Source organism: Labeo rohita, chromosome 8, assembly GCF_022985175.1.
Source record: "Labeo rohita strain BAU-BD-2019 chromosome 8, IGBB_LRoh.1.0, whole genome shotgun sequence".
NCBI classification, from domain to species: Eukaryota; Metazoa; Chordata; class Actinopteri; order Cypriniformes; family Cyprinidae; genus Labeo; species Labeo rohita.
The window spans coordinates 28,725,280-28,738,191 of NC_066876.1; the positions used below are offsets into that span (position 1 = coordinate 28,725,280).

The 12,912-nt window shown below is 35.1% G+C and overlaps 2 protein-coding genes across 5 annotated transcripts in view; one reads left to right on the forward strand and one right to left on the reverse strand.

Moving 5' to 3' along the window:
* The window catches only part of ift81 (intraflagellar transport 81 homolog), an 83,257-nt gene that overhangs the window by 33,079 nt on the left and 37,266 nt on the right, over positions 1-12,912 (reverse strand). The gene's annotated exons all lie outside the window — the stretch shown is intronic.
* The window catches only part of fnbp1a (formin binding protein 1a), a 40,852-nt gene that overhangs the window by 1,010 nt on the left and 26,930 nt on the right, over positions 1-12,912 (forward strand). For all 4 annotated transcript variants that reach the window (XM_051117559.1, XM_051117560.1, XM_051117563.1 and 1 more), the window contains exons 2-6: positions 808-923; positions 4,146-4,202; positions 7,528-7,675; positions 10,774-10,836; positions 11,207-11,311. In XM_051117559.1, the coding sequence (XP_050973516.1) occupies positions 808-923; positions 4,146-4,202; positions 7,528-7,675; positions 10,774-10,836; positions 11,207-11,311 (489 nt within the window). The remainder of the gene's footprint in view (positions 1-807; positions 924-4,145; positions 4,203-7,527; positions 7,676-10,773; positions 10,837-11,206; positions 11,312-12,912) is intronic.

Here is a 12,912-nt window from a genome sequence, read left to right on the forward strand (position 1 = left end):
CAGTTTTTAACCAATTAGAAATGAGTTACGGGGTGAAATCTTCTTACGTGGCCACCACCCTCTTCAGGTGACATAGCTGTGAGCCTTTGTAAAATATTATGAGGGTAATTTTTTGAAAGGATTTATAGGACTAAAACCAAGTTTATAATTTGATTTGTGATCATGGTAATGAATGACAGAACTGAATCTGAATCAGCAAGTTTTCATTTAATTTAATTAAAAGCTTTTCATTATCATGTTTAAAATACATATTAGGGTTGGCAAAGGGATGGTATAAAAGTTATTTGAACATGTATATTTGACAACCACGCTAATGCATTCATCGATTAGTAGGTTATGACAACAGCGCTCCTTGTAGTTGACAGTAACTCAAGTTTGCATGTTTTCTAACAGTAACCTAGTGGTTAATAGGTTTCAAAACAAGTTAAATGCTCTGTGATGGATGAAGTTTGTACTGTGTATTTAGCGATAAGCATTAGGCATGTTACGGCTGGAGGGCCAGCAGTGCTGAATAATGGATCTGACACGTTGCCAATGTCAGAGAATACTGCAAACTCATGAAATTATATGGGATGACTTTCATTCTGGGGGGTATTTTGATATCTCTCCTCTGGGCCCTCTTTCACAGTTATATCAAATCTATCAAAGGAGAATCTATAATTTTTATCTCCTAAAGTGTTCTGTTGGCACTCTACTTTCATTGCTATGTCATATTTTGGCACGTTAAATGGACGTGTCTTGAGACGCTCTAAATGGTTAGAGCTTCATATGTTAACTTTCGGTCTGATGCTTTTCTGTCCTTTGCAGGATCAGTTTGATAATCTAGAGAAACACACTCAGTGGGGCATTGAGTTTTTGGAGCGCTACACTAAGTTTGTGAAGGAACGGTCTGAGATTGAACTGAGCTATGCTAAACAGATCAGGTAAGTTAAAAACAGATTGTAGTACTGTGTAGTACTTATAATGATAAGATGATATTATGATGTTTTGTCAGTTGAAGTCTGTAGTCTATAGCGCTTTGTGCAGTACAGATTGTTTTAAAGAAGTTCACAGTAATAAACAGAAAAATAATAGTGCTAATGTTGCAAAATGCATCAATTGGATTGATAATAAGCATTTGTATGGTTATCAGTATTAGTAATTTTCAAAACCGATTTTGCTGATAAAATAATTTAAAAGCATTTGAAGAAAGTTTTTGTCCTTGTTATTCTTAATTTTGACATAAATTTCCATTTTTACACCATATATATATATATATATATATAGGTTCAAAATAATCGGTCTACTTGATCTGTAATAATTGGTATTGGTATCGTATCTGCATCGGCCCTGAAAAACATCCCCTTGTAATTTTAAATTTTGACATTAATTTTCACTTTTACACCAGATGTATATATCGGTTCAAAATATCAGTTATCGGTCTACTTAATCTGTAATAATCGGTATCGGCATCGGCCCTGAAAACATCCCCTTGTCATTTTTAATTTTAACATTCATTTAAATTTTTACACCAAAAGTATACATCGGTTCAAAATATTGGTTATTGGTTTACTTTATCTGTAATAATTGGTATTGGCCCTGAAAACATCCCCTTGTTATTTTTATTTTTAACATTCATTTAAATTTTTACACCAGAAGTATACATCGGTTCAAAATATCGGTTATTGGTGTACTTGATCTGTAATAATTGGCATCGGCCCTGAAAACATCCCCTTGTTATTTTTCATTTTAACATTAATTTTAATTTTTGCACCAGATGTAAATATCGGTTCAAAATATCGGTTAACGGTCTACTTGATCTGTAATAATTGATATACATATCGGTTGACCCCTAATTCTAAAACAGCTTTAATTTTAGCTGTAAATCATCTCTACATAATAGAGCTCATTATCCATAATAGAGTGTCATTATCCAGCCCAATTCAGTTCAAATTTTTTGTTGTAATGTAATCAATAATATTTTCTAAATTTAACAAAATATATTTAAAAATAAAAGAATTTTGTAGGGTGTAACCACAGTAATTGTATATATTATAACATAATTATTTTTGGTGGAAATTCAGTTAAAAATAATTAACCACATGGCAATTGCTATTTTTGGATAATCCAGTAAATTAAATACTATTTTTGATCCTCACAGATTTGTGTATCGCTGTATCAGCAGAGTCAAAATGTATGTGATGTTTATATTTTCTCAACATCCAGAATTCATTTCAGTCTGAGTATAACAGATACCTGCATAACTTTACCATAAATGACAGCTGAAGCATACAAATATTCATAAAGACGGTGTTTTATGAGGACAAGGTATTATGTCAGTGAGAACAAACATAAAACAGGTCACATGTCCAACGTGTATTACCATGGATACTAGGTTTCCACGGCTCTGACCCACATTTTATTATCCACCACTGCTTCTGTAATATTTCTTGCTGGTTGCATTTTGGAAGTTTATTAAGCAGCAGTTTCCACTGGAGATGTTGACCCCGAAGACACCGGATGACTTACCAGCATCATCTGCGCTCCTGTTCAAAGACATCCGCAGAAAAACCTCCGCGTTTATAATAAACCCCACAGCTGGAGCTCACAGCGCCGATTTGACCAGACGCGCAACAAACAGGCCCTTTCTGTATTTTCTGATCGCATAAGAGAAAATCCTCTTTTTGTAGCCGTTCGCTCAATCCGTGCATTGTTGTTATTTTTAAGAACTGTGTCAGACTGTATTTTATTCTCAAGAAAGCGTCTTTAATTCACAACATCTCCCAAAGGCTTTTTTTTTCCAGATCGCAGCCATGGGTGAAAGATTTATTAAGCGCTAAGCACATGTTAGCAGATAAACGGCATCGACATGGCTGAAGAATAATAGTCCTTTAAAAACCGCTGGGTTGGGTTATTCTAATGAGGATTTATTTATGGCTTTGTCAACCTTTTTCCCATTTGCCGCCACGTATTGACGCATAGGGCGGCCCATTTAGGCCGTTCGTAAGGAAACTAGCAGACAATAAAGCAACAGCATCGGTGTGGTCTTGTCAAGAAACTGCAAGATGGTGATCTGCCTAGCAACACGTCAGACTCCTGGGAGGTACCGTTGGGTGTGTGCGGAGAGAGGGAGAGATAGAGTGAAGGAAAGCTGCAGGAAAAAGCATCGAGGGGGCGGCACCATCAGCATGCGCTCTCACATCATAATTGATTTTAAGCCATTTATAGGCCCTCTTGAAATTAATCACGTAACATTCATGTATAAAGCAGTGATTTTCTCGTTTTCGCTATGTCATTTGATGCCGTCCTGTACTCTGTTTTCCACTCTGATTGACAAAGGTCAGCCTCATGAATTGGGCGCCTTATTCTGATGGTGACAATATTAGCTTTTGTTTGCGCTGCAGCCTCACGTTGCACCACAAGCACCATTAGATCTTATTTGTCACTGACGTGCACATTTCACTCATTCTAATTACTGGGAGACAAAGACACCTTTGAAATCAGTGAAATGTCTTGGTTTGCTTTGCTTGCTGCAAAACAAAATGTGTTTTTTGTGTTTTTGTATTTTTTTTGGTGGAAGAAATGTTTGCTAAATAGCTGTTTTTTATGTTAGGATAACTGAGAGGATGTAAAGTAATAAACTATGTAGCACCACTTACCAAACTTGATTGTGACCCTGGACCACAAAACCAGTCATAAGAATCAATTTTATGAAATCCACATTTATACATCATCTGGAAGCTGAATAAATAAGCTTTCCATGGATGTGTGGTTAGGACAACATTTGGTCGAGATACAACTATTAGAAAATCTGGAATCTGAGGGTGCAAAAAATAGTTTTGATATATTTATGGTAGAAAATGTACAAAATATCGTTATGGAAGATGATCTTTACTTAATATCCTTTTGCATAAAAGAAAAATCTGTAATTGATGACCCATAAAATTTATTGTTGGCTATTGCTACAAATATACCAGTGCAACTTAAGACTTGTAGTTTAGGGTCACAATTGCAAAAAAGGTAGTTCCACCCTAAAGCTTACACCATTGGTTGAGTCAATGTTGGGCTGTTTCCAACAAACATAATTTACATAAACTTGTTTATAGTTGCTTTAGAATAAAATGTTTTAACATTTTAATCAGCCTGTCTTATCTTTCTTATTACAGGAATCTGTCCAAGAAGTATCAGCTTAAGAAGAACTCTAAAGAGGAGGAGGAATTCAAGTGAGTGAGAACAGTTTGGCATACACATGTATTGATATCTTAAAGGGATAGTTCACCAAAAAATGAAAATTACCCCATGATTTAATCACCCTCAAGCCATCCTAGATGTACATGACTTTCTTCTTTCAGACGAATACAATCAGAGTTATATTTAAAAAGTCCTTTCTCTTCCAAGCTTTATAATGGCAGTGAATGGGTGTTGAGATTTTGAAGTCCAATAAAGTGCATCTATCCTTCATAAAAAGTACTCTACACAGCTTCAGGAGGTTAATAAAGGCCTGAAGCGAATGGATGCATTTTTGTAAGAAAAATATATTTATTTAAAACTGTAAATAAATCTTAATCTCTAGATTTTGCTAACTGTTGTAAACATGTTCACGAGAGAGTGGCATTCTAGCGGATGACGTAGAATGGATGTGAATACGGTCATGAACATGGAAGTACAGTGGAAAGAGCAAAACAAAACACCGGTCACAAATTAGAAGTACAAAACAAGGATTTGTAAAGAAAAATGTCAGAGGATATAAGTCAAAAGGAGACTGGTTTACCTTTGCTATAAACAAAACTTGGTTCTCTCGAAACTTACTGGAGCTTACATTACACCTACAACCTAAAATATGGATATTTTTCTTACACAAACATATCAAATTGCTTTAGAAAGCCTTTATTAACCCCACGGAGCCATGTAGAGTACTTTTTATGATGGATGTACTTTTATTGGACTTTAAAATCTTAAACCCCTTTATGAAGCTTGGAAGAGCAGGGATATTTTTTAATATAATTCCAGTTGTATTCATCTGAAAAACTAAAGTCATATGCACTTATATAAGATGGCTTGAGGGTGAGTAAATCATGGGATAATTTTCATTTTTGGGTGAACTATCCCTTTGATGTATCCGTTTACTAATGATGATTCAGATTTACTCACAAAACAGTTCATGTCTAACTACTGTTCAAAAGTTTGGGGTCTATAAGATTTCAGTGTTTTTGAATGAAGTCTATTCTGCTGCATTAATTGTTCAAAATACAGTAAAAACATTAATATTGTGAAATATTACAATTTAAAGTAACTGTTTCTGTGATCTAGCCCAAACGTTTGACTGGTAGTATATGTACGCAAATTAGATTTTGTCTAGGTGTAATCAAAGTTGTAATTACCAGTTGATTTAAGATATCTGCTGTGTGAAAAGTGTTCATCTGAGCAATTTTGTGCATGCCTCATTTGCTGTTACTAAATTGCATTATTCATTTGCCCCAAAAGTATTTGGACACTTACGCCAGACGTGCTTGAGTGCAAACTTTCAAACTTTTAAAAAGATTATTTAAAGGGAAAAAAACACACTCTTTTCAAAATAAATCTTTCACAAAAATAAATTTATTAGGTTACAAGTTGACACCAATTGTGTAAAAGTGACATTTAGACATTTTTAATTTTACTTAAAGATAAAACCCAAAAATAAAAATTAACCCATGATTTACTCACCCTCAAGCCATCCTAGGTGCATATGACTTTTTTCCTTTCATATGAATACAATTAGAGTTATATTAAAAAATGCCCTGGCTCTTCCAAGCTTTGTAATTGCAGTGAGTGGATGTTGAGATTCAGTAGTCCAATAGACGTCCAATAAAGTTCATCCATGCTTCATTAAAAACACAACTCTGGGAATTTAATAAAGGGCTTCTAAAGCAAATCAATGTGGTTTTTTAATATTAAAAAATGTCCATATTTATAACTTAAACCATAATCTCTAGCTTCCTAGAAACTTCGCTCTTTCGCTTTTGTAAACAAAACTTGGTTCTTGTATATTCTCACCAAAGCTTACGTTACGCCTACATTCTACGTGATCTGCTGGAACACCACTCTCTCGTAAACATGTGTACAACAGTTAGCAAAAGCCAGAGATTACAGTTTATAAATATGTGATGTGATCTAGGAAAACCCAACACATGGTGAAATTTTACCTTTTTTAGATTTGAAAGCTGAGTTCAAGCCCTTTTCAAAACTGTTTTTATTTTGTCCATAGCTTGAACGTAACCAAAGTTATGGTTATCTTAAGTTGGCTGATTTTCAGGAATGGGATTTTGAGAAAAACGGCTTTAAAGTGAGACGGCTGTTTTCTGTTGTTTATCATGTGCATAGTCTCCGAACTTTTGACCACCCCTTTTATGTTTAGATAGCATGAATAATGCAGCCTACCTTGTAGTAAAAGCGAGCGCAGTGCAGCTGTTCATGCATTGTGCATTTAATAGACTGTCATCGAACTCCGCCTCCTCTTTAGTAACTTCATCATCCGATCCTTCATCTCTGGATGTGAAATTGTCCATAGTAACATCTTTTTGGGCACTGACATCACGAAGACTGAGCAGATTGAGACGAGTAAAATCGGTTAAATGAGCAGCTGCAGTACTTCAGACGGTGCTGCGCTCCGCCATCTTACGATATTAAGAAAAATAAATAAATGAACTTTGTGTGCCGTAGTTTACACAGGACTGGTGGAGAATGTGAATTGATACACCTTTATTAAATATGTTATGTGGTTTATTTTGATAGGTTAACTGTTTTTGTGGTGTTAAGGGAAAGCATCTCCGCAGCGCTTTCTAAACATAAGAGAAAGACACAGTCATTTCTGCTTGCTGCAATAAATGGCTATTTTTCTGCACTAAATAAGTGAATTTCACCAGGTTTTTTCAGAGATGATAGTCAAGATGTTATAGAATAAAAATTTAATGAAAACCTAATTTTGACCAAAAATTGACATTCTACCTATTTTTCGATTTTCCTGTAAACGTCCCAGCGCGACATCCGACGGGTTTTCCCAGATCGCATCACATATGGATATTTTACCTACAAAAGCGCATCGATTCACTTCAGAAAGCCTTTATTAACCCCTTCGGAGCCATGTGGAGTACTTTTTATGATGGATGGATGTACTTATTTGTGCTTCAAAATTTCAACACCCATTCACTGCCATTATAAAGCTTGGGAGAGACAGAACATTTTTAATGTAACTCAGATTGTATTTGTCCGAAAGAAGAACGTCATATACACCTAGTCATATAGGATCGATAAAGAGTGAGTAAATCATGGGGTAATTTTCATTTTTGGCTGAACTATCTCTTTAAAGGTCCAAAAATGTTAATATTTTGGGGCCACTATGTATTTTGGCATTATATCGGCCAGCATTCATATCAACACCAGCACTATTGTGTTGATTTTGCTTTTGAATTTATTTTGCTTTTCTATTCAAGCAAGACAAACTGTGTTTTGCCACCTCTATAATGTCTCATCTTGCTTTTTTGTAATGTATTAATGTTTTGTCATCAGGTACACCACATGTAGAGCGTTTCTGATGACTTTAAATGAGCTGAACGACTACGCGGGTCAACACGAGGTCATCGCCGAAAACCTGTCTACTCAGATAATCGCCGAACTGACCCGCTACACTCAAGAACTGAAGGCTGAGCGGAAATCGGTACGAACTTTTCTTGTCATGACAATGCCAAAAAAATTCTGCTCTAGGCTTTCTAGAGATCATTTAAAGAGCTTAGCTTCCGAAAAAAGAACCAAATCCCTCAATAACGTAAATCGCCCGTTAAAGGCATGTATGAAACTGCCAAAATAATGCTTTCCAGCACAGCGCTCACCTCTTACAAATCCAGGGTTAATCGCATAGGAATATGGTATTATTTTGTTTATGATTTCTCCCGGCTCTGTGGAATGAAGCCAGAACCAATGTGGGTCATGTATTCAGGTCAGTGGAGTTTGAGAAGGTCGCCCTCCCCCCGCTCTTGGCCTCTCTTGTCTAAAGGTTCTCGCGCGGGTTCAGGAGGCCTCTGTCTGAGGCTGGTGGCTGGAAGTAATATGACAGCGGAGTAAAACGCCACCACGCTCGAACTGAGGGAGGCTTCGTTCGCCTCCGACCTCCGCTGATGCATTTTGTCTGTCTTTTGTGTTCAAATGTCACGCAGAGAGAAAGTGGTCTTTATGTATTTTTCATAAAGAGAGTCGTGGTATGCTGCGAGTGGGCAGACACAAGTGATCGCCTGTGCTGCTTTGTCACTGACGTTTACACTAATGAGAGCCACTAAATAAATGATTTGTGTTCCAGTGAGGAATTCTCTTGTTAATTAACATTTATTGTACATGAGTACGTCTTTGCTTCTGTAATTGAATTCTTTATGGAATGACGAGGGATTTGGATTCAGCAATAGCTCTGGAATATAATCTTTCTAGCAGCTGCTGTCTGGCTTGATTGTCTCATATTTCATTTAATCAGCTTAGATTCCAATTAAATGACTTTTCAGCGTAATATTTTAAAAGGACATGTCAGTAGCACAATAATAAGTCGAACTGTGTCATGACTGTGCAAAAAACTGAAGTAGAATTTCTTAACCCAAAATGGAGTGCCTTAGTGGTTAAAAATGCTTTGTTTAGTCTATACAGCCAAATATTTAAAGGTGATGTTGAAAAAAAAAATATTTTAAAATATTAGTTCACTTCCAGAAAAAAAAAATATATATATTGATAATTTACTCACCCCCTTGTCATCCAATCATCACGTTGATGCGTTTCTTTCTTTAATTGCAAAGAAATTCTTTTTTTTGAGGAAAACATTACAGGATTTTTTTCCATATAGTGGACTTCAAACTCAGTGGTTTGAACTTCCAAACTGCACTTTCATTCCAGATTCAAAGAGTTCTACACGATCCCAGCCGAGAAATAAGGGTCTTATCTAGCAAAATGACCTGTTTTTTTCTTTAAAAAAATAAAAATTCATATACTTTTTTAACCACAAATGCTCATCTTGCACTAGCTCTGTGATGTGCATGATTGTCTTCATGCATTACGTAATCACGTTGGAAAAGTCAGGTGCGGTTAGTTTTTCAGCTGTGTACTCAGTTCAAAAAGGTAGTGTAGGGCAAAAAACTAATTTTCTCCTCCAACTGCAAAATCATCCGACAATGTTGTGAAGGGCTTTCTTTGCACATGTGCTTTGTAAACACTGGGTCGGTACTTCCGCCTACATCAGCTATTGCAATACAAGAACTTGTGGTTAAAAAGTATATCAATTTGTATTTTTCTAGAAAATGACAGATCGTTTCACTAGATAAGACTCTTAGACCCTAGCTGGGATTGTGTAGAGCCCTTTGAAGCTGCACTGAAACTGCAATTTGGAAACTTAGATTGTTGGGAACCATTAGTCCACTATATGGAGAAAAATCCTAGAATGTTTTCCTCAGAAAACCTTAATTTGTTTGTGACTGAAGAAAGAAAGACATGAACATCTTGGATGACATAGGGGTCAGTAAATTATCAGGAAATTTTCATCCAATTTTTTCTTCCATGTTTTTGCTTTGCTTAAAATGTTTTCCTTTATATGTGACCCTGGACCACAAAACCAGTCATAAGGGACAGTTTTTTGAAATTGAGATTTATACATCATCAAAAGACGAATAAATAAGCTTTCCATTGTATGGTTTGTTAGGATAGGATAGTATTTGGCTGAGATACAATTATTTGAAAATCTCAAACCTTGAGGGTGCAAAAAAATCAAAATATTGAGAAAATCGCCTTTAAAGTTGTCTAAATTAAGTTCTTAGCAATGCATATTACTAATCAAAAATTAAATTCTGATATTTTATGGTAGGAAATTTACATGGAACATAATCTTTACTTAATATCCTAATGATTTTTGGCATAAAAGAAAAATTGATAATTTTGACCCATACAATGTATTGTTGGCTCATGCTACAAATATACCTGTGCTCCTTAAGGTTTTGTGGTCCAGTGTCACATATCTCCTTTTAGGTTTTATGAAAAAAATAATAATAATGGGGTTAAGAACAACATGGGATAAAATATGTCAATTAAATTATGCTAAAGTAAATTATGTTAATTTTTGGATGAGCTGTTAATGTAATTGCTATCGAATATGCATTTATTGGCTTCGAATGCATCTCAGAATCAGATTTTACGGGAGTACCTATTCATTTTCTAATAAATGTTTTCTTAATGTGTCTTAATCTTAAACTCCATTGCAACTTTTTTGCACTATTTTTGTTTTTAGAGAACTGTGGCAGTGAGTTTTGCACATTTTTTTTACATTTTCTTTAGAAAAATGTAAAATTGAAAAATTAAAAATTAAAAATAAAATGCTGTTCTTTTGAGCTTTCTGTTAATCAAAGAATCCTAAAATGTATTGTTTCTACAGAAATATTAAGCAGCACAGGTGTTTTCAACAGAGAAAATAAAATAAAAAATGTTGTGAGCAGCAAATCAGCATATTAGAATGATTTCTGAAGGATCATGAAACACTTAAGACTGAAGTAATGATGCTGAAAATTCAGCTTTGCCACAGAATTAAAAATGTTATATTTTAAAATATATATACAAATAGAATGCAGTTATTTAAATTACAGTATTTTACAATATCACTATTTTTTTATCAAGTAAATGCAGCCTTGGTGAGCATAAGAGACTTAAGAGAAACATGAAAAATGTTGCGACCCCAACTTTTAAACAGTATTGTTCTAAATTTTCTATCTATTTCTTGTCTTTTTTTTCCTCAAGCATTTCCATGATGGCCGCAGAGCGCAACAACACATTGAGAATTCCTGGAAGCAGCTGGAATCGGTGAGTCAGTTCAACTGAACAGAACACAGTTTGAATATTCAAATTCTTCCTGATACTGGCCTCACTTTCATCACCTGTCTAGATATGAGCTAGAACTGCGCCGGTGTGTACAATAAACACTTGTGTGAAATGAGCCACAGGTGCCTGTAAAAGACAAGTCTCTTTCAAAATAAACGTAACCTACTGCTACAGGTCTTAATACATAAACAACATAAAACTAATGGTAAATATAGAGTACCTAAATAAAAGTAGCACTGCTACAAGCTGAACTAGATTTTTCAGTCACGTGACAGCAGCATACATTTTGTTCAGCAATAAGTATTTCAATTTTTTATTTTATTTTAATGTAAGGTTTTTTTGTCTTTTACAGAGTAAGAGAAGATTTGAGCGAGACTGTAAGGAAGCGGATCGCGCCCAGCATTACTTCGACAAGATGGACGCCGACATTAACGTGACTAAAGCAGATGTGGAAAAGGTATGGATCCCATGTGCGCATGAGAAGAGACAGATCCTATCACAAACCCCTCATTCTCCATGACTGCTTTCATCCTTTTCTGTGAGTCTGTGTGGATGAATCCTCTTTGAAATGGGGCGGTGGTGACGGATGCTGATATAACCGATGTCAAGTTTGACTTTCTGAAAGTTAGAGTGAATCTGCCCTCATACCTTATACCTCACCTGCTCCTACCTTACAGTACCTTCCCTGTATTGCAGAAAATTACTTTTTTTTCCCCAAAGGAAAGTTGGACTTTAAGCACAATAAATCTGTGACCATATTGGTACCTGCTAATATTTAGTTGATTTTGTTTTTTTGTTTTTTTGTTTTCAGCATTGGGCTGATTAGGCAGATATATCTTTTTCATTTTAAACAAACCAAATAATTCCTACTTCAAATCATTTCTATTTTACACTGTTTCAAAAACATAAACAGTGTACCATCTTTTCTACTGTACAACGAAATATGTAAACAAAATTATAAACTGGAGCTTTAGTATGAACACCATTTAATAAAATTAAGCAACAGTGTGAAAATTGAGATTAATGTACTTTATGGATTTTATTTTAAGGTAATTAGTTTTGTTTTGTCAGCTCTCCCTAATTAGTATAAGAGTGTAAAGATGGATAAGCTTTAATCAAAATCTCACATTTAAATTTATTTTACTTTTAAAGCTTAGATTTGGAAAGTTTATTTAATTTCTGTGAATCAGTTAATAGTGTCTGACATTTGTGATTTTTGTGAAAACTATTTTTTTTTTTTAGAGAAAATAAATAGAAATATATATTGTAAGGCTAAAAAATAAATAAATAAAATGTTCCTCAATTCTAAAAATCTAAAAACTATTTTAAATGCTATAATTAAAAACATTTAAAGGGGACATCAGATGCAAAAACACTTTTACATTGTGTTTGCATATAAGTGTGTGGACACAACCACCCTATAATGATAAAAAACCTTTCACTCCTTTATTTTAAAGGGTCATGAAACCCCCCTGTTTCAGCACTGATTAGTTCTTACCACAGTTTTAAAAAAAATGCTGCAAAAGTGGGCGTGGTGCGCTGCGGAGTGGAGGGGGAAGAGGGGAGAGAGTAAACTTCGGGTTCAGATGGTTCAGACAGTTTCATTTCGCTCTCATTGTGTTAACAACACAAATAAATGCACAGGCATTTGCACTCTGCATCGAAAACGTGTATATGAACTTGTTTATAATCCTTTTGATGCGTTGCATCATGGAGTTGTAAAAACCACTATTACACTCACTCTATGATTGAACTGCGTTTGTGACAAACTCTTACAAAGCAAACAAAAACAAACACTCTTCTTCGATCCATGAACGTTTCTCTCAGTTAATATACGCAATCTCACAGCCTGAAGCATCTGTCATAGCAAATCAACACACGCTGTCGTGAATAATTAGGCGAAGCGTCTTTTCATAGGGTAAGAACACGCAGCCTCATGAATATTTACGAGACACCGACGCATCATCAAAGTACTATAGTCCTTTGCCACGTCGCAAACAGTGACGTCAACACAATGTAGATTTAAAACCCGGAAGATGAAAATAGCGCAAAAAGCTC